A 22,487-nucleotide genomic window follows, 5' to 3' on the forward strand; every position below is an offset into this window, starting at 1 on the left:
TAAGTGCAAAGTACGTAAGGGGATGGAAGCTAGAGGTTTCAAACGCAAGACAGAAAATGCACACCTTTTATGTTCTACAATCAAATGCAGTTGTTGAAACTTAATATTCCGAAGCTTAGCAGTCCCCTACATCAGGAGATCTGCTGCAAAGAAACTACCAAGTTTTTCAGGTGTCTGGAGTGGTACTAGCATCTCACTGACTTTCAGGGTTATTTGCAGAGGTCCAGATACAGAAGCGTGCAGTATATACCCAGCATGCAGTGAGGACATAACAGCTGGATTATATTCTTGGTCAGAAATACTCATCCATATGGATCTGAGTCTGCAAGAATGTTGGAAGCCTGAGTCACAAATACCTGTTGAATGACTCCATGGTTGGCAGTATAAGCTACAAATGCTGCTGCAGCAGATCGCTGTCTTCTGGCCCTGTTAAGATCACATCTGTTCTGAAAAAGCCACACATATATTTTCACCTATAAGAACATCAGACTGTTAAAGCTCAGTGTGGGAATACCTCCTTTACTAGTCTAATGAAGCTGTTTTTAAAAGCATATTTCAAAACTAGATATTGTTACGCAAGTACAAAGTAGGAGATCACTTGGTCAGAATTCGATCTGTTAGGCTCCTCCTATGGTTTTCCTTATCCACTGAAGGTATTTCTTTGTGAGCCGAGTGTAGATACCAGGACCATCAACAGTTCCACACTTTGACTTCCCAAAAGCAGTGATGCCTCTCATCACATTATTGCATCTCAGAGGTCCGCCAGAATCCCCCTGAGCAAAAGAGAAAAAAAAATGCTGTTCAAATTTACAAAAGCTAAAGACTGCTTCTTTTAAATAAAATTTCCACCAGCTGCATGGAGCAAGTAAAAATATAAACAGTGCTATCATTGATTTCCTTTTTTTTTTCCTCTTTTTTTTTTTTTGGAAGCAAAAAAGAAAGACCTAAACCGGATCTTTCAAGTGTGAGTAATGGGGAACAAACCTAGCTTAGTGCTAAGGAATAGTTAACTGTTTTAAAAAGAGATGGAAACTTTCCCTTTGAAGAGCAGAAAGTCTCTAGAAATTGGTACCTTTTTTGTAACTTTGTCAATTCAATACTGAAATCTTTTAAAACATGATAGGTGTACATTTAACTTGAGCTCAGTCAAAATGCTTTTTATCAGCACAACCTGTTCCACTGTGGTTAGCTGCTTGAGAATGGGCTCAAAAGCTATTTTGAGGAGATTTTTCTATTAAAATAGTTTTATTGAAGAAGAGAATAGCTATCTGGTATGCCTGGAAAAACCCACAATATCCAAAGTCTGTGAAGGTGGATCTGTAGATCAGACCTTTTAATTTTAAGGCTTGTAAGAACAACAAGCCTTGGTAAATTAACTCATTTTAAATAAAATTTGTCATTGAACGGAAGAGAGTTAGAAAATGTAAATGTGTAAAAGCTAGTACTTTGTATTTTAGTTTTGATATAATCTATGTGGATATAGACAGTAAATATACTTACCAAGCATGAATCCTTTCCTCCATTCTTAGCCCCTGCGCATATCATATTATCTGTTATAACAGGCTTGTTCTTATAATGATGGTTATCATTGCAGACTTGCCTGCTGATGACAGTGATATTGACCTCCCTCAGGGTATCAGAAGGCTTTTTGTGATGAGTATGAGTTTGTCCCCATCCAGATACTGTGCAAGTTGTTCCTGGTTTGGGATCATCATCTGAGGTAGGCAGGGGAATGATTTGCACAGCTTTATTAAGTTTTGCTCTTTTCTCAAGCTGTAGAAGATATGGAAAATAGTTATTATGTGTCAGAGTCCAACCAAGGCCCCTGCATGTTAACCACTGGATTTTTTCCATAATGATAGTGGGAGATTACTGTACCCCGTTTTTGATATTCCTCTGTTCTTTGTGATAGGATTTATGTAATCCATGTAAGAATAAGGAAAATTAGTATTCTTTGTCTCATAGAAACCCATTTAGCTTCTGCTCTAATGTAAGTGCTAAAAATTACCCTGTTTTACTTCCCTGGCTCTCAGATCACTGGGAGGACAAAAATGACAGAAATCATTGAAGCTGGCAGAAGTGAGAATCAGAGAAGTAAGACACTTTTAATTAGAACTGTTTCTCAGATGGAACTTTAGGGATTTAATCCAAATTATTTCTATGTGTGAAATACACTTCCTTCTGTGGGCCACTTTTATTCTTTCACTGAAAAACAGAAACTGAAATATCTTGGTCAACATCCAGAATTTTTCTACTTGTAGCATTTGCATGCATTACAGGAATTACTGATTGCCTTAGTTCCCAGTGCATCCCCAGTTCCTCAGTCTGCTGGATTAGTAGACCAGACTATATCACTCCAGAAAATACCCATACATCAGAAACTCCCTGGGCTTTTCTCCCTCACAAGAAGGAAGAACTGGTACATCTTAGGAGATGCAAATTCCATAACTGATATGTAAGTCTATACCTGCAGCAGCATAATGTCGTTTTCCTTAGAATTGGAGCAGTAACATGGGTAGCGAACTTGTTTTGCAATCTGAAAAACCTGTTTTTCTTTTTCTCTTGTTTTCTGTGAATGAACTCCAAGAGTGACTTTCCCTCCTTCCCTGAGAAGAGAGGCAATGTGGTTAGTGGGATTCATTTGTTGTAACTCCATAATTATTTTCTGTTAAATGTAGTCCTACAATGTCTGGCTGCTACAGAGTCTCATTTCTCATATCTGATAAAGAGCAGTAATTTAGGAAAATATAAAAGATTGCCCCGTTTCTACAAGTAGTTAAAGAAAATTCTCATTGAGTCAAAATTCACGCTATCCTATTTTCAGCTTCCCAGGAGCATAGGCAGGGTACTTGACTCTGACCCTGCCCTATTATCTCCCTTTGTGAGCTGAAAGAGGGGTGGATGCATCAGCTTTCCTGTTGGTAGTGGTCTCACCACTTGTTCCTTCTGCAAATTGTCCTGAAAATATAGGAGAATAGCTCACAGCGCTGTTAGAGATCATCATGACTGAACTGGATTGCACCATTGCTTTGACCTCACGCAATTTCAACACCTTTTCTGGGTCCCTGTTAGACATGGGTCATCCTCTTTCTCTAACTTGTTCTGCAACTTCATATACTTAGATTCTAAAGTGCCGACAGGACAGTGCCTGCTGGGGCTCGCTGGTATAGAAACCAGAAGTCTAGCACTCCCCAGTCAAGCAGTCCAAGTCAGACCACAGGTATAGCTCTTTATAGGAGAAAAGTATACATTGCAGGTGAACTGGAGAATGTTCTTCGACCAGATGTGTAGGCTGGCCGTTCTTTGCATCCACTTGAGGAAGTGGCTTGTCCTTTCCTTCAGCTATTAGGTGCTGTCAGACCTGTTGTCTGAGCATCATTATGTTAATTCTTTCTTTTCTCTTAAATGCAATCTTGTTTGGAAAAACTCTTTACCTTATGTTAATATGACAGGTTTGGGACCCCATGCTCTCTTTGCAATAGGTCTCTTATATCTCCCTGTTGGTTGAGGACAGGAGAGGTGGATACATTTCTCTGATGTCTGCAGAGTCCTGTGATTCACTGCTCCCAAGTAGATTGTTGACAGAGCCTGTATGAGGTCTGGCTCAGCAGCAGCTCCAGTCCTCCCGAAAAAGGCAAGAGGTGGGAACTGTCATTTAAACCTCACAACTTGCCTTCCTGCGGGACTCTGCGGCGCAAAATATCCTTTTGCATCTTGAGTCAGACAGGAAGGAGAAAGGTTGGCTGAGAAGCAAACACACCGAGTAGAGCAGAGATCTCTCAGTGTCTCCTGTTATCTGTCTGAAGGATTTTTGCTCCTGTGTAATTGCATGCTGTCTTTTTTCTGGGGTGAACTGCGTATCTTTTACAGAATAAAAGGACAAGATTTTGTTTCTGTTTTCTGAGCAGCTATTTAGACTGGCTGGACCTGTGGCCTGGTGGACTGGTTGACTGAGAAAACAAGGATAAACCTTTCCCCCAAATTCACGACTTCAGTGTTGCTATTCTATGCTTGCATGCAGCTAGAAGCTTGTAAAACAGTCTTGAGAAACAGTGAAGATAAGTATATTATTTTTTCCTCATTGAAGCATATTTGTCAATATAAATTATAAAACACAGTATGCAGAAAATGATCACAGTCATGCTAAATGTGAAAAAAACACCGAGGGTATTAACTTTCCTTCTTGAACAGACACATCAGATGATCACTAAGAACAATATCTGAATCAGAGTAAGAACTCACACATTGCAGTGGGCAGCTGTTAACACCCAGTTTTCTTTGATCAAAGCTCCTCCACAAATAGGTTTTCCTTTTGCTCCGTTGATTAGGGCCATAAATGGTCTCGAGTGTGGTGCTACTTCAGTTCCCCCAATGATATCCACACACAAACCTAAAAATAAAAATAAGTCACAATACCTGCAACTGGACTAACAAACACTGTAAGACACTCATAGTCTCTTAGAAAAAGTAGTTAATGTAATTACAAAGTATACAAACACACAAGTATGTGCATATGTCAGAATGCTGGTCTTCAGGGTAGACTTATTGCTCAGCAGTACTACTTTTGTATGTTTCAGTGAAACCAAAATTAGATCAGTGGGGTGAGATTTGACAATGAAAACACCAAAGTGTTTTTGCTCTAGCACAGATTTCTCAAAGTTCACTGCTATGGTTAATTTCTTAGTTTTCATTGTGAATAACAACATCAGATCTGCCACATAATAAATGTTGTACGATATGCGACTTACATGGATGCTTGGAAACTGGGCAATATAGTGTAAGTAACATTACATGAACTTGTTTTTCAGAAAAAAAATTGAAAATCGAGACATTAGTATATGTGCATGCCTCTGGAAAGAGAGGTCAGATAATCGTTATGGTAGTTCCTCAGAACTCCTCCAAATAGCCTGTCCTCTGTGCAGCTTTAATTCATACTGCCTGTTGAGAAATTATTTTGTTTGTACAAAAGATCAAACACATGCAGACAATGGAAAAGAACTAATAATAAGAACTCAAATAATAATTGTGACTACTTTCTTTACATTAATATGTGTTGGCTTAACTGGAACTCTGTACATCATTACCTTCAATAGGGTCGAATTGGGTACTTACCTCCACGAATTACCAGGAGAATGACAGCAGCAGATGTGGACAGATTGAGGAAAGCTCCCATGATTTCTGTCTGGTGTTCCTCCTTATTCACTCTTTCATATATATATATACATATATATATATATAAATGAAAAGGATGTGGGTTTTGTTTTTCCTCTAGAGGTTATGTGACATTTTTAGCCATGACACAGGCAAAAAACCTCCTCAACCATGTAGTTTACAGCAGAGATGTTAGTGAGAAATTGCATCATCTGTTGTGGTGTGAAGATGGATGGGATCTGCCTCGCTTCATGTTCTCTATGTGTGTACTGGAGTGAAACCTTGCAAGCCACTGAGCGTGTGGTTACGCAGTGGGACTTGGCTCATACAAATGTAGGCTTAGTTCAGTTGCCCATATACAGAGGTGTAGTTTCATTCTAGACATTCTGAGTGGCCTCCAGGTCAGAGATGAATCCCATCCTATTACCCACTAGAGAGTTATCTGTGCTGTTCAGGAGCTTCTCAGGGCCAGTGAATTTGATGTTTGCTCCTTTCAGCACCTGATCCTCCCTCTTTAACTTTGCACTGGATAGGCATTCATATAGCACTGTGTGGTTATAGAGTTACAGCAAAAAAACTATTTAGAAGTAGGATTTAGAAGTAGATAGGGCTGCATTTAGATACTGAAAAATAATTTAAACAGGCTTAGGGGCATAAGTAATTGGTTTTCAAGAGGATTGACCTATGTAAGCAAAATGGTCCATCCATTATCCTCACCTTCTTCACAAGGTACAGCCATGCTCTCAGAAAACCATGCTCTCAGAAACCATTGCCTGAGTAAAAGAACAAGTCTACCCAGCTTCTGTTTCTAGCCTTTGCTTTTGAGGAAATTTCCCATGGGCGTTAGGTCCATGGGCCAGCGGATCACTATCAGCTCTGTTCAGTACTGTGTTGAACAATTCTATCTCTTACACTGAATCGTTTTCATCATTTTTCTTCCCCAATTACTATGCTCCTTTTTACTTCATGCTGCTTTCTGTGGTGCTAAAGACGAACATCAGGTGTGGTTTTAGGAGATAAATTCAGGACACCAATTTAACCTGCAGGTCCAAACCTTCCAGAGTCACTGGCTGCCGGAGTTTAGGCAACGTCTTAGCTCAGTCATGAGGCTAATGTCTGGGCCTGGGGAAGGGAGGGTAGGGGAGTGGTGCAGAGCTGGCATCTGCTGGAAGAACAGTGAGGCAGAGATGGGGAGCCTTCTCTGTCTCCTTGTAGGGTTGCCTCTTCCCCAACTCAATCCCTGTGTGTTTATCTGGACATGTCCCTCAGTGGTGCAGGGACACACTCCCAGGGACTCTCTGAGGAAGGGACAGATCATATTGCTAGGGATACCTATTTTACTTTCTCCTCTGGTACCAGAGTCTCAGGATACTTACCTGTTGTCTTTTGTGCCTCAGCTATTTGCTCAGCTTCCCTATTTTCATCTGTTTAGTGCGTAATGTCACAGAAAAGTGTAGTAGTAAAGAAAAGTGTAGTAGCACAGAAATACAAGTAGATGTAGTTAACTCAGAGAGTCCTCAAAGCCTTGTAGCAAATCAGCATTACTTCTATGAAGTTGGATGTACTTAGCAGAAAAAATCCAGCATTAGGTATTATGCTCTGGAAATGCAAGCCTTCTCCTATCTAGTCAGAACATGGGTCTGCTGCCCATTTTGTCTCTTATGGTACTTTCTAAGCTAACCACTTAGTGGGAGGGCAAAGCCATAAAGGACTTGAACATGATTATGCCTTTAGGACCCTCTTTGAAGAGAAAAACTCTAGTGGGTGTATAATCCCAGGATTAGCTGGGGGATGGAGAGTGATCTTGGGATAAGTAGAGCTGGCTTTTATGAGCTGATGAATTCTTAAAGTCACGTGTTTTCTTTTAAAAGATCTTTGTAAGAATCTTCCGGAATATGAATATATTACAATGTGTTGCATCGTGTATATATTTTCTAACTGCGTTACAATGAGTGAGATTCTGTGCCATAGAAATAAACATTTCAGGACTATAATATAATCTATTTCAACAATCTAGAGACCTGCTGTTCTCCAAGTCTTGAATAAAAATGAGAGCTAGCTATACTGGGCAAGTTACATTTCTGATTCTTTCTAAAGGCAATTAAGATGATAGCAGGTTTTTAAACTTCTTCACACAAGGGCATGCTTTTTTTTGTAGTGGTTTACCAGCAAGGAGTGGAAAACATGGGTGGTGCAGACACAGAGTTTTACAATACAGAAATGTCTCTCCCACCACTTCGTCTTTTTTTTTATTGTGACCACTGGTTAGATAATTTGTTTGCATTTCACACTTGCACACCCTGAGATTTTCTGCATCTGATTCCTGCACGCTCAAAATTTAGTGGTAAGAAAATACAAATTGCTCTGCTCTCCGTGTATGTAGCTTGTCTTTTCTGTCTGATGTTTCTAAGCTTATCAGACAACAGATGACTGCAAGTTCTCAGTGGCTCTCATAAAATTCATGTTTGAATATTTTTCAGTGTTTCAACTGAAAATGTTACCTAGGCAGTATACTTCTGCAGGAGATTTGCTGGCTGCTGATGCATCTTTGCCCACAGTCTGGTAGTCTAACTGCTCTGAGTTTTCTGTCTCACTGGTGTTCTGTGAAGCCTTTTCAGGTGCCCTTTGTATTTGTTCTCCCATTTGTTTATCAGCTTGAAGACAGCCACTTTCATTCTTCTCGCGTATTTCCTTTCTTGTTTCTTTAAAGTTGAAAGTCTGTTGAATTCTCTGAGCTGCTTTACTTAGGTTTTATTATACATTCATCCCATGTAATGCTCAGGAAATTTCTTACGCACTTGTTTTCTAATACAATACCTCTGGTGAAAGGCTGCTGAATCTCCTCTAAGATTTGCACCTTTAATACTGACACATGCTGGGCATTCTAGAAACAGGCAGGTTTTAAGGAAACATGAAGGAAGAACCTAAAGAAATCACGGTGCAGCTAAACAATATGATATTAATGATGTAAAGGGAAACTTCAAGAGAGGGAGCTATTCATATAACCTTCAACCACAATCTCCTGTAGGGGACATTTCAATAGAAAAGATTGCATTGTAATTTACAACACTCTTGTCAGTAAATAGCAGCAGCTATGACAAACCACCTGTTAGCTCTTCTGCTCTTTCTGATTGCTGTTATCCTACCCCCAAGATATAAGCAGTCATCTAAAGATAAAAATATCCAAATTCCCAATTCCTCTGGATAATATGTAATGTAATTGCACTTCTGTTTCATTTCAGATGGATACACGGACATTGTCATCCATCCTCATTCCTGGCCTTATATGGCTGCTATCCAGAGAAATTAACTGAATGTGGAGGAGCTTTTGTGGAAAAGCAGTATGTTTTGATAGCAGGGCAATTTTAACTCTTCGTTGCAGTGGGGCATGGTGTGCAAACCTGCAAGTAAAGAAAGCTAGATTAAAAAAAATAAAACGTGCAGTTCTCTCACTAAACTGATCTAAGAACTTGAAATTCTGTTTTGTTTTGTAAACTATTGATCCACATCGCGTACAGTTACCTTCATTAGTCAGATCCTGTCAGTTTTACAGAATACAGACTGTACTGATAAAAGATCCAGTTCATTATTTATGCATCTGAAACAACAGTGTCTTAGAGGATGGGATATGTTCCAAAGTACTTTAAACAAATCTTATCTGTGTGTCTGGGACTAAGTCTCAAAACAGCTGTAAAGTTGAATTAGATGGAAACATTATTCCTCCTATTTTAACTGACCTGGGCTCACAAAAACTGAATGTCAGTAATGACTATGACAAGGAGTCCTTTTGACAAGTCAAAATGAGCACAAGCACCGCTTCCCCAGGTGGGATACCCCAAGGCTGGCACAGCTGTTGAACAGCTGCCTCAGTATAAGCAGGACATCTACTGTTCAGGTTAGGCAGTAAAATGCCCTGGTTTTCCTAAAATGTTCTCTAAATTGTATTTTAGTTCTCCTTTATTCCTCCCTGTATTTTAAGTAACTAAAAGCAAATCAATTACAATAAACTTATGCAAACTCGACCTCCAACACAGCATGGGCAGCTCAGACAGCCTTGTTCCATCAGTCAGTCTGAAATAGAGGACACAGATCCTTTCTAAATTAATTTGACTTTCATACTGCTTCTGCTGAATCAGGTTTGGTTGTGTTTTTTGTAAGGGTAGAAATATTCACACCTAGCATGTGCTGTTTTGGACATGTACAGAATAAACACCAAGACTTCATCTTTTGAATTAATGTTTTTTCATGGGAGCTGGAATCTCTCACCCTTCGGTCACTGGATCTGAGATAATCCAGTCATGGTTATAAAAATTCAGATTTAGGAGCTATTCTGTGGAAAAGACACTGGTGGTCGCTGGTCCTGTGGAAAGTGTGCTCTGGTCACTGGTTTGATTTTCTAACATGCACAACAGTTTAGTCTGACTTTAAGTTTTTGTCACTAGGGCAGACTGAAACAACATCTGTCTGGTCTCCTTTGCTTGAGCTGTGTAATGATAACCATACAAAAAATACACACCTCTGTGCTATATCTAGACTACTCAGCACGAGCAATTGCAGTGCACGTAAGCCTTCCTAACTAATGAATATTATGTGATAGTCACTTCTGAAGTAATTTTTGTCTTAGACAAAATTGCATGAATCCAGCAACATGAACTTCTGTGTGGCCTGTCAGAGACCTGGATGAGGTGGCAGTGGGGTTTTGCTTCCCCTCCAAGCTTCTCTGTATGCACAGTGACTGATTCCACAGGCTTTCTGCAAGTCCAGCAGTTGTACCTCTCTTGGCGATGATACATACAAGGATGGAGTTTTGTGAGTCTTCCGCCATTCTCACTGTGTAAGCAGGCTTTATAAATAGAAAGAGAAATTTTTAGGATCCAGCACTGCCATTCCAGCTATTTTCACATGCAAACTTTTGCATGCAAATAAATAAAGTGTAACTTTCAGTGAAACATGCAACTGGAATGAAGAAAATAACTTTTTTTTTGTTGGTTTGGATGGATAAAGTCTTTATTCTGGCTTGAATATATTGTCCTGTGTGTAATGAGATAGTGTTCTGAAGATAAAGCACAGGAAACCAGCAGTACGTTTTCTGGCATTGTAATCTTCCTGGGCTGCATTAAGTTTAGCAGGACAAAATGAAGAAAGACAAATAAATACATTTCTAATAAATAAATTTCTAATATCCATTTCTAATAAATATATTTCTGATGATACTCAGAAGGCTTGGAGGAGGATTTATGAGTTGCATAGTGCTTATGTTTATTAGCAGGAACTAGATATGTAACTCTCCTTGGGTTTTGCCAGTCTCTCTTTTTAATATTCCCTATATGGGTGTCTTTAGTAAGGCAGCACCCATCCTTCTCCCTTAACAGGCTGAATCTTATATTTAGTGAAGTAAAGGACAAAACTCTTACTAATATTAAGGATGTCCACTTCAGCAGTGCAATTACCTGTAAGTATAATACTCAGAATAACTGTTGAGTACCAATGCGTATTCTGACATCCCACTGATGTTAGTAAGACAACTTACATGCTATTTAGTCAGGCATGTTTCAGTCCTTTGCAGGATTAGGTCATAAATCCAAAGGAGACCATTAAAAGACTAATGAAAGGAATCAGTACTGGCAGTCCTTGTGCCAGGGACTCTCCTTAAAAAGCCAGGAGGCTTTTTCACGAAACACATTCCAGAATCCAGAAATCCCTGAAGGTCAGCTATCATACCAGTACTTCACCAAACTAGATTTACAGTTTCTTTGTACAGGAAAATACAAGCTCATGTCAAAGCATCAAAATGAACAACATCCTTGTATATATTTTAATGTGGTTACTGTAAAATAAAATTGTGAGTATTATGTTGCATGTCTTTTGATTACCTTGAAAGATGTTGCTCAGTTCCAGTAGTGACCTTCTGTCCCAGCACTTTCTTTAAAATACGGATTAAACAAATCAGAAGTTAGAGTTTTATTGGAGCCCATCAAGCATCCATAGCTGAAAAGAATATCAGATATTTAAGGTTATGCACTACTTCCCTAATCCTCAGTTTGGCAAGTCTTCCAAGGAAAATGATACAATGCTCCTCAAGGTATTGTGTTAATTACTGCTCTATTATTATAAAAGAAATTCTGATGATGACAGTTTTGGCTGTTCTTTGATACTGAGCAGTACACTGTTTACATAGCTTAACAATATCACAGAACACCCTGCTTTTGGTTGTACTCATCTAGATAGAGTTACAGGATCACTGGCGCTGTGAGCAGGGATGACATTTCAAGCTCATTCTGTGTTCTAAAAGTCCATTTAACCCACTCACTGCAGCAACCCCTCCAAAACCCTCAGACACACTATTTAGCATTTTTTCAAAGGGAATGCTGAAGCAATGGAGTCTGGGTCCTACCTATATTCCAAAAGGATACCTCATGCTGGACTAAGCAAAAATGGAGATGAATCTTACTGTTAATAATTTGGGGTAACCACATAAAGTAAAAGTGTGTGTAATACAGGACATAGATGAATTCATCTCTAGGAGCACAGAGTGTTCGCATAATGAAGGCTCAGGACACTGTAGAATGAAGCATGGAAGGATGTCCTTGCTGGTATCATCATCTTGGATGCCAAAGTGGGGCAAAGTTGTAGCAATTTCATGCACACCAGCTCCTGCTCAGCCTGACTCACACCTCATTTGTCCCTGCACTGAGAACTCCAGCACTGAGATTGACATGGGTTAGTCCAGCACTGAGATTGATGTGGAAGCAGCCATGGGTGCTCTGAATAGGGAGAGGGCAGTCTCTGTGTGGAAAACCTGTAGATGGTCAAATGGCTCTGGAGGACTGCCTTCCTGCTGCCAGCAGTTTCACTGCTGGTCCAGAGACAAGACTTGTACACCATCTTGCCTATACCTTTAGAAACATTATGGCTTTAGCACAATGCCCAAGAAATCTTGGATGGACCTTTACTTGGGCTATGCTTTAATTTTAGGCCTGAGACAATGAAGAAATAGTTTTGTGTAAAAGACCAATACGCCTATTTAAAATAATTGACTACATACAGTGTATTATGAATACTACCACACTTCTGAAATAATTGGTGTTACATGGAGAAGGAAGTGATGACTTGAACCTGATTTCTAATATATAGATGGTATTACCAGTTTGATACAACAATAAGACAGGGAGTAAAGTAGAAATGTCCCTTTCCTGAACTACTTGGAGCATTACAGACGTCTGTGCTTCCAGTGACCTATCACGGCCAAAGTGTGAGAAGCTCCTTCCCCCAGCTATTATTGTGCATTCTCCACCTGTTTCATGGCAAAGGCAGACAGCTTCACTTTGCTGGCTTCTCCGGTGGCCCCAAGCAATTTATTAGGAGTGCCAGATTATCTGCGAACACAATACCAGGGTAGATTGGTAGGAAGTAACATTTCTAGAATGAAAAATTCCACCTCTGATCCAGAATGACATGGATACCATAAAATCCTCTGGCTGCGTTTGACACAGGTGCAGAGAGTGTAGCACGAGGACTCACCACCCACCTCCACACTTCTGCTGTAATGCAGTACTAAGTGTCTTGGCACAAACCTTTTATCTTTGGAAATTTCCACCAGCACTGGTGATGATAAACTGTAAGGATTTTTTTTATAAACTTATGATTTGTCAGAGTATCTTTTTTAAAAGGTATAAAGCTAGAATTGTTTAACTGACGATTCAGCAACACGTATAACCACCTGTGAAGTGATTCATGCTGTGGTAATTGTGTGTAAAACAGAAAATGTCTTTTCAGTAGCTGTGAGCATTTACCAAACACATTGAGGATACGTGTTAGTGTTTGGCTATGTTTTCATTTACAGGCTTAAATTGGCCTCTGCTTAAGGATGAATTTGTCAGGTAACCAACAAAACACAGACACTTTTGGATCATTTAAACCCTTTTGAATCTCTCAGAGCAAAAACTTGATGCTCTGAAGAGTTCAAGACCTATTTTATCCCCCAATTATGCTGCTGCTCTCCTGTGTAATGGTTATATCTGTTGTTTTCGTCTTTGTTACTGGGGATGTTGCCCTATGCTTTGAGACTTTTCTGTGGGTCAGATAACCACCAGAGTCTATTTTCAACATAGAAGTTCAATAGCAAGTTAGGTTCTCAAATACGACCTAGACTCAACAGCCTAACTCCTGTGCTGGTTTTTAATTTCCTGTTCTAACCAATGAGAAGCTGGGCTCGAACTCCCTAATGCTGCCATAGCTAGGGAATTGCTATACAGACACCAGAGAAATTCCTTTGGACTGGCAATGGGGCAATTAAGCCCAAGATCCATTCCTAAATATTGGACAAGAAAAACATTGATAAAATGAGACTAAATACCCATTGAAACTAGATTATACTTTCCTTCCTTTCTGCATGATGAAGCATGTTTTTTCTTCTTTTTTTTCCCCCCCAGCTGAATGGTATTGCAAAGCCAAATAAATATGCACAACTTTTGACTCTGCCTGACTTTTGTGAAGATACTAAACCTGGCACAACATACAAGCTGGGCAGCTGGTGAGTAATACCTTCAGGAAAGCCATCAAAATATCTTCGGAAAACAACTCTTAGAATTCTTGGTAGAAAAATCTATGAGAGCAAACATGGAAATTACACAAAGATAACCAGCACCATATTGTGTGTTGTAGGGAATTCTTGAAGACAGATGCTTGCCAGCTAAGAAGCAAAGTTAAATAGAGGAGGAGATGTGCTTTTAATGACGATTCCCTTTACACTGGGAACAAAGCAGTGCTGGACACAGGAGGCTGAACAGATTCACAATGATTTTAACCACATCTGAAAGAAACTTTATTACTGTGAAAAAGAGGTATTAAAACTTTGAGTAGTTAGGTTAATGTACAGAACAAGATTAAGAGTATGAGAATTTGAGTATGGGATTATATCAGTTAACTTTAGGTACATTTCTTTAGCTAAGTTGCTGTCTGTATGCACGACCTGTAGTTATCAGAGAAAAAGAACTTTTGGAGTCTGAATCATCCAATCCTTTCAGATGTCAACATCTGAATAGTACAGAATTTAGCTGTACACTCTAAGGGTTTTTTTGGCTCTTGTTTTTGATGTCTTCTATGCTGATTCCAGAAGGGCCAATGGCTAAAGAAGTGAGAATTAATTTTTACCAACACTAAAAATACCACCTTTTGAAATAGAATTACGATAGCATTGTGCTGTCTACATTATTTACATCAAAGGCTCCCTCAGGCCTGAAAAGCAACCTGTCCTTATACCTCATCCAACTTCCACAAAGTGATGTAAGCCAACTGATCCATTTCATAGGTTGGAACAGGTTAGAAGGAACATTTCCAAACATGCAATGCTCTGCATGTGGCACTGCGTGCTCCTCTGGAGAGCAATATATTTATAGTTCCTTCAGTTTTGTGTTCTGGGGAGATTCAGGTGGGCCATTAAACTGTGCTAATCAATACAGTGCGATTATTTCTTTTGGAAAAGGATGTGGAAGAAGAGGCATGCCTGGAGTTTATACTTGACTAGCTGAAAAATGAATTGGCTGGATAAAAAAAATTTCCCTTCACGGAGATCCATGAGACAGACAAGACATTTGTAATAAATACTATGCTATGCATTAGATGCTGCTGCTTTAGTGCACCACTTTTAAAAAGAATCTCCCAGCTTTACAGCTTTACTAACACCACCACATCTTTGTGAGAACAATTAAAAATACTCCCCTTTGTACAGATAACATGTTTATTCATCTTTAGTAGGGAACTGCCTCTTAGACAAAGCTATTTATGTCAGACATCATTCTACTTCTCAGTGTGATGGGAAAGTACTGCTCACCTTATTCATTGTGCCTGGGATAAGGCAGTATTTATGAATGTGTACTTGCAGAAAAAATCAATTTCAGATGGATGGTAGATGAGATACCTGCTGAATGGGAAAAAAGCAGAACAAAGCTTTAAATGTTCAAACACCTTCCTGTGATGCTACCCAAACCAAATACTTCAATTCTCCATTATTAAATATTTAACTTCATTAGTTTTCAAAGTTAAAGTATTAAATAGCTAAACATTTTTCCAGCTAATCTTCCATTATGAGAGAAAAGAAAAATTCTCTTTTTTTAGATTATTTTCCCTATTTTCTTCTAGTGTGATCAAATCAACAAAATCATCTCGTTTCACAGCTTGGTTCATGATCTCACCTTTCAGTGAACAATCTGTTTAAAAACGTATAAATACTGATTGTAATAGAAGTAATTATACTTCTGTCACATGGTGGCTATCTAACATCTGTCAAAACAAACAGGTTTTTTCTCATGGATTTCAATGGACTTCTATTAACAGAAGGGCCTGCTGTGTTTCTGAAGAAGCCTGTGGTTAGCTTGATGCATTCCTGTTATCTTCCAAACATTCTGTAGGTCTTTCTTTTGTTAACAGTTTGGAAGTGACTATCTGCAGCATTTCTCTGCTTCTTTGGTTATTGCATTAATATATACCGAATACTGTAATCTCTGTCACATTACAGAGGCATGAATAAACATCTCCAACAGATCACCATACTGGCCTTGATAATTGACTAGGAGCCACATTACTGCTCTAAGCAGAGCAAGCCTCATCTCATAAAGGCTATGCAAAAGCTGGACTGGTAGTCAGCCATGGTGAAGTAAAACCTGTCATGTGCTGTACGGAGGCTAGATTCAATTATTACTGAAGGTCATGGTAAAGAAGGTCTTAAATCATGACAGTGAGGATTGTCTCAGAATTGGAATACAGACAGAAACTGGGGAAAAATGGGGAAATGATATAAAAGTGGAAAAAATAATATATAAACACACATATTAGACCCTTTTGCCTTTGTAAGGTAAATAACAACAAGGATATTGTCTTCCCACACCACAGGAAGTCTTCTGCACCCTGCAGCCCAATAATAACTGACTGGCGTTCAACCTCTCAAAAGCAAAAATTTCACTCAGTTCATGTGAATGGTAGCTGTATCTTGGTCACAGATGGGAAATAATGAGTGATAAGAGTGTGGAAATCACAACCCAGCACATTAATTCCAGTTCAGATACTGTGCTTTTTGTGTGTGATCTCTTGTCGTGATTTTACTCGATTACAGCATCATTTCTTCTTTCAGTGGTGACATAGCTGGTGGAAGGACATTCCTGCCAGATCGCCAGGGCACTGGCAGCCCGGCTGTCCCTCCCCAGACCCTAGGGCTCCCCCAGCCCATGCCTGGGGCCCAAGTCACTCCTCAGGACCACCAGTGCCTGTCCCAGCAATGCCACAGCAGGGCCAGGCTCCAGCACCCCTCAGCCTGGACCTGCCCAGCTGTGGTCCCCACCGAGCCAGGCCTCCCCACATGCCCTGTGGGCCTTGGCAGTACAGAAGCCTGAGCCCAGCAGTAACCTTCACTCTTTCATGTCCACCCTGAGGCAAGCAGAGTCTTTATTCCCTCCATATGCAACAGGAGGGAAGTCTTTGCCAGTGTTGAAATCCTGGTGTTCTTGAGAGAGTGTCTGCCTATCTGCCCCTCTGGGCGAGGGGATAAGTCCTGTCCTGGGAATCCTATGGCTCTTGGCCAGGGATCCTACCTACACTTGCATTTTGCTACTTGTTCTCTGTTGAGCTGGCTTCTCTGCCATGTATTTACATCTATTTCTGTTTTTACTGAGGTTTTCCAGGTAAACAGTATGTCTTAAGGATTGAGGTCTGATTTTCTTGTCACCTGTCACACAGTCGTGTCTGGGCATAGAGAACAGCTGCTAACGTTGGCCAGGCCAACACACAGCATATAGCACTGACACGCACAGTGTGGTGCTGACACATGGCTGATGGCTCTCTATGCAACAGAGGAGGCTGACAACTCATACTCACACATCGCACGGGGATGCAGATACCAGTTAGCTTTAGTCCCTATGTCCTTCCTGCCGCTGTACTGGGCAGTAGTGGCTGATGTTTTGTACTTGTTTTGGATGCACATATAATGCATTGTATTTTCACTGTGGAAATCTTTTTTTTTTTTTTTTATTAAACAAACTTCTAGTTCCTAGCACACAAGCTGACATTATCTACTGTCATCAACTGTTGCTTCCTGAAAGTGTGGTGAAATGTTTGGAACATGGATTGCCTCCACACCTCCTAGTCAAAGTCTTTGTTTTATCTCCTGAGTACAGAACCCCCTGCCATCTAATAAGCTGTAAAAGTAACCTCCTTTTTGGAAAACTCAATCTGGCAGAAATTTCTTTTTGGCAGATATCCAAGAAAATTATCTTGCAAATCTGATAAAAAGAAACAAAGATAAACTCAGACAAATTTTGAAGTCTGAAAAGATCAGTTCACCATAATCCATAGTCAAACAAATTACAAGCAATTTTAATATGTCTGTTACATCTTTTAATTAGGATTTACTAGTTTCCAAAACATATCCTCATCTCGTTAATGATCTGACAGATGGCTCAGACACCTCCAACCCAGTATGTTTATAACCTAACAGTGATCTGATGAAACTCTTATTGGACTGACTAATAATACTTAATAATCAGTATCTAGCAGATTGTAGGTTAAATTTAACTGTAATTCAATTCAAGGTGGCACATGTTGCTTCAAAGCCATTAAAATCAGCTGTGAAATGTGCATTGAAAGTCAGCCACTAATTTCACAGAAAGTCCTTGAGTCTCAAAGCTGTATGAAGACCCACATCCTTGCCATGACAGAACAGAAACCGCAGAAACATGAACAAAAAAGCCCTTATTTTATTGAAAAATAGAACCGAAACTTACAGATCTTACCTACTACCAAAGGCAGAGATTAGATTCAATGTCTAAACAATGGAGTTTCACATTTGTTAGTAAAAGTCAAGAAACTTTGCCCTATTAATGCACTTCCACAAAAACTTTATTTCAACAAAATGCAGTCACATGGAAAATTAAGGTAAGCAATAATTAAAAGAGTGACATCCGTAAATGATAAAGAAAATTACTTTAAACACTCTTACTCACCACTACAATAAAATAATGAGTATTTAATTAACCATTACAATTTAAATGAATAAATGGCTCATGGTTGTTGGTTTAGGCTATCCTGAAACCATGTAGAGGATGTTACTTACAAGCATGTAGTGTCCAGGTTTCTTGGAAAATCCCTATCTCAAGCTGTTACAAGAAAAGCTGCATCACACATCCTTTCAACCTCCTTGGCACCTAAAAGTCACTTGTCCCCTTCTCCTGGGTGGGACATGACAGTACCAGATAAGGGCAGATGCATGGAAAGAAGGGAGAGCTCTGGACTTTCGTGTTCGCAGACCCCCTGACTTTTTCAAATGCCAATGAACCACACTGAGAGTGATGTGGCTTTCGCTGATTAAAATCTGTGGCATGCGCGTCACATGCCAAAAGCCACAGTCCTGTCTTAGCACTGGGCTTAGCAGAGTTTGAGTAACAGTCACACCGAGCGCATGGTTATTCTCTGAACTGATGCTTCATGCTCACTGATGAAACACTGTGGAGAAACCTGCACTGTTTCCTTTCACTCGGCGTGGTGAGGGACCCCAGCTTCCAAGGTTGCCCAGCCAGATCCTGTCAACAAATTCCTATTATGTACAGTCCACATCATAATGAAAAGAATAATGTGGAGACAGCAACAATACTTTCAACACTAAACATCTCCCACACATGGAGATAGAAGATAAACTTGCTGATACTGCTGTGTAGTTCATTGTCTTCCTGTAGTATTTCAGAGGGATAGGTTATAACTCCAAGTTTTCTTGGTGATGTCTCTATTTTAAAATAAGATCATGTGAGAACATGAGTGTGCTGAAAAGTGTGATACAGGGGGCTATGGTGCTCATGATTTGAGGTACACCCACTTCAGAAGTTATCACCTCTGTAGCCAGATGATAGTGGTGTTTCTGCTCCTCTAGGAGTGGAAACAGGTGGTTTGAGCTAAGTTGCCACCCTGTGAGTTAGTGCTGTGAGCTGTGAAATGAGGCTGTGCTGCAGCATGAATCAGCTAGGCAGCTACTGTGAGATGTGGCAGGGACTGCACATCAGAGGCCTGAATTATTAAACAAAGTCACTTTGTGTATTCTGCCTAATGAACAATGGTGTGGATCTTATCATGTAGTCTTAGCCTCATTATGCAGTATCTGCGTGCTGTAAGAGCACAGCTGGTGGCACGGCAATGCAAGATTCACTCCTAATGCAATATTTCAAGTGTTTCTTTTCCAGGAGTCTTTCCCTTCCCCTGTCCTGCACCTGGTTACTTGAGTCAGGTTCACAGTAATGGGTACAAGTTTTGATATTTGTATTTGAGACAATGGTGTTCAGAAAGTTTTGTTGTTCCACCAGTTGTGTTGTTTTTTTTCCTGCTCATGATGATTCCAGCTTAGCCATCCTGGGCAGCACTCCTCTGCCTAGCCAAACACTGCTGGTGACTCTGGGTTTCAATGGGTCCAGCCAGTGGTTCCTAAGTTCTCTTTTAGGCACTTACCTGAGGCAATAGACAAACAAAAAAACCCTTTCCCTCTATTCTGGTTGTAGAAAACAGGCTTATTTGTTTAACTGCCAATGCATACTACTACTACTACTACTACAGTGTTTACTAACAAATCAGAAAAAGCCACTAAAGCCAGAACTGAAGATACTATTGCCCAGTTCTGGCTGAACAGGCTTCATGAGGGAGTATCTCATATACCAGAACTTTGGGGCCTGTTTCCTACTGTCAACAACCATCTGTAGCTGACCTTCCTCTTGGTTCCCTTTGCAGATCAATGATAGGCAAGATGAGACACATACACAGCATCTGGCCAGCATTCACCGTCTATAACATTAGAGATCAACCCCTGACACATGGTCCATAATACAGCATGGGGGGCAACTAGAACATGGGATTTGTGGCTGAGAAATGACTATATGATTTTAATTAAATAATCTAAGGAAGTGTATCTGATTGTGAACTGTTTCAGAATTTGTGCTTACTTAATGAGTTTATTCTATCAGGATCAGGATATATCTAAAATAACACATGACAATTCAATAACACATGACAATTCAAAAGATAAAGCAAAAGAGAAAAATATTCTAGTATGATGAAACCACATATTTGGTCTGTCAGATTCACAGTTTAGGAAAACAGCTGCAGCTTTAAATAATTTAATCATTTTTTTCAGGCATTTTTCTTAAAGGATTAAACTTCAGGGCACTTGATTAAATGACTAAAAATCAACAGCAAGCTTTTGATCAAATAACTAAGGTTGATGTATGAGTAAAATAAGAAAGCAATACAACTCACCATATTTTATTTTGTAGAATCACAGAATGGTTTGGGTTGGAATGGACCTTAAATATTATTTAGTTCCAGCCCCACTGCCATGGGCAGGGACATCTTACGCTAGACCAGGTTGCTCAAAGCCCCATCCAAACTGGCCTTGAGCACTTCAGGGAGGAGGCACCCACAGCTTCTCTGGGCAACCTGTTCCAGTGTCTCACTACCCTCACTGTGAAGAATTTCTTCCTAATAGCTAGTCTAAACCTGCTCTCAAGAAGGTTCATGTCTTTCTTAAACTGGAGGCCCAAGAGCTGAATGCAGTACTGCAGGTGGGGTCTCACCAGAGGAGGGCAGAGGGGCAGAATCACCTCCCTCGACCTTCTGGCCACACTGCTTCTCATGCAGCCCAGGACGTGATTGGTCTTCTGGGCTGCGAGTGCACGTTACTGGCTGATGTTCAGTTTTTCACCCACCAGCACCCCAAAGTCCTTCTCTACAAGGCTGCTCTCAGTCAACTCATTGCCTAGCCTGTATTTGTACTTGGGATTAACCTGATCTATGTGCAGGACCTTGCACTTGGCCTTGTTGAACTTCATGAGGTTTGCACGGGCCCACCTGTCTGTCCAGGTCCCTCTGGATGGCATCCCTTCCCTCCATTATTTCATTCTCGCAAATATGCTGAACAGATATAAATGCGTACACAGTATCAAAGGTACAAGTAAATGCGCAAAGTTGTGTTCTGCACTTGTAAGACTGCTTAGTTATGAGACTTTTTTTTCTTTTAGCAATATATTAAGACAGTTGATAATAATGAGATAATGAGCTGAAACAGATTTGGAAGTAATTAGGCTGTTTTTACATTTATGGCTTATAATTCTACACTTTCTGTCAGTTTTGTCAGTTAATGAAACACAAGCTTATCACAGGCAATGTGCAGCTGTTACTCCCCATTGCTTTCTAATCAGAGCTTGTTCACAAACATTCCTTTCCTTACTCTGCATAAAAAAAACATGGACAAAAGTCTTTGAACTGGCTTTGGTTTCTTCACAGAAGAGATCATAATGTATTGAAAGTATTGTGTGAAATCTTGGCCCTACTGAAATAAGTGTCAAAGGATTTATGTCATTGGATTTGGCATCCACTCACGATATATGTATGCCAGGGGAAGAGAAAAAGTATTAAAATATTTGAAAATACAATCATATGATTGATGAAGTAAAGGCCAAAGGATGTAGGAATCATGTGCATGCATGAAAATCCTGTTGACACTCTGGGGAAATAAATGGATCTGTGCTAGATTCCTCCAGTTGCACTTTTCTGGGAAACCTTGACTGGTGTTTCTTTTCATGCAAGACAAAATACTCATTGATTTTGTGTCCAAGCCTGATCATTGAAGTAGATACCAATTGCATATAGCATGGAAATACCTGAAGACCAACTGTCAAAAGTCTCCTTGAAGAAGGCTCTGCACCAGTTAGCCCCAAGTTTCAGAGAGGCTTCAGTCTGGATAGAAAAGATGGACAGAGTGTGAGGACTATGAATCATAGAAAGAAGTAAAGATGGACCGAAGGGATATAGTCTTGTTCTACCCTTGTTTTCAGGGTGCATTTTTTGCATAGCGTAAGTAGACTTACAAAGAATGAAGCTGCATATAAATGAGAGAGAGAGATAACACATTTAAATAAAGAGATGAAAATTTCATTAGTGAAGAAAACCAGCATAATGAGGACTAAGGGTGATCTGGAGAGATTCTGTGGTAAAAGGAAGCCAGAAAAAACAGCCACTCATCCTAAGGAAAGAAACTGTGTGTAACACTGCAGAAAATTCTTTATAATTCCTATTAGTGTCTTTTTTCCTACCACTCTTTGGATGGCTCTTCCCTGAACTTTTATTACCCAGGAGAGGCTGAAGTACTCCTAAGACTTTCTGGATCATCTAATTACTCCCAAAAGTGTTTATACTTCAAAGAAAGTACTTATAAAAACGAAGAGAGGTTTCTTCTTGAAGAAAAATGATGATTGATACATTTGATAATTTTGCCTATCTAAATGAATTGATTGATCTTGTTTTTTCTCTGC

At 39.8% G+C, this 22,487-nt stretch overlaps 1 protein-coding gene across 1 annotated transcript; it reads right to left on the reverse strand.

Moving 5' to 3' along the window:
• Positions 1–617: 617 nt before the first annotated feature.
• GZMA (granzyme A (granzyme 1, cytotoxic T-lymphocyte-associated serine esterase 3)) lies at positions 618–5,173 on the reverse strand. Its single transcript, XM_009873882.1, has 5 exons — positions 5,113–5,173; positions 4,243–4,390; positions 2,468–2,606; positions 1,501–1,773; positions 618–773 (listed from the first exon to the last, which is right to left on the reverse strand). The coding sequence occupies exons 1-5, from the start codon at positions 5,171–5,173 to the stop codon at positions 618–620; spliced, it is 777 nt and encodes a 258-aa protein (XP_009872184.1).
• Positions 5,174–22,487: the final 17,314 nt, after the last annotated feature.

Source organism: Apaloderma vittatum, unplaced genomic scaffold (genome assembly GCF_000703405.1).
Source record: "Apaloderma vittatum isolate BGI_N311 unplaced genomic scaffold, ASM70340v1 scaffold13667, whole genome shotgun sequence".
Classification (NCBI taxonomy): Eukaryota; Metazoa; Chordata; class Aves; order Trogoniformes; family Trogonidae; genus Apaloderma; species Apaloderma vittatum.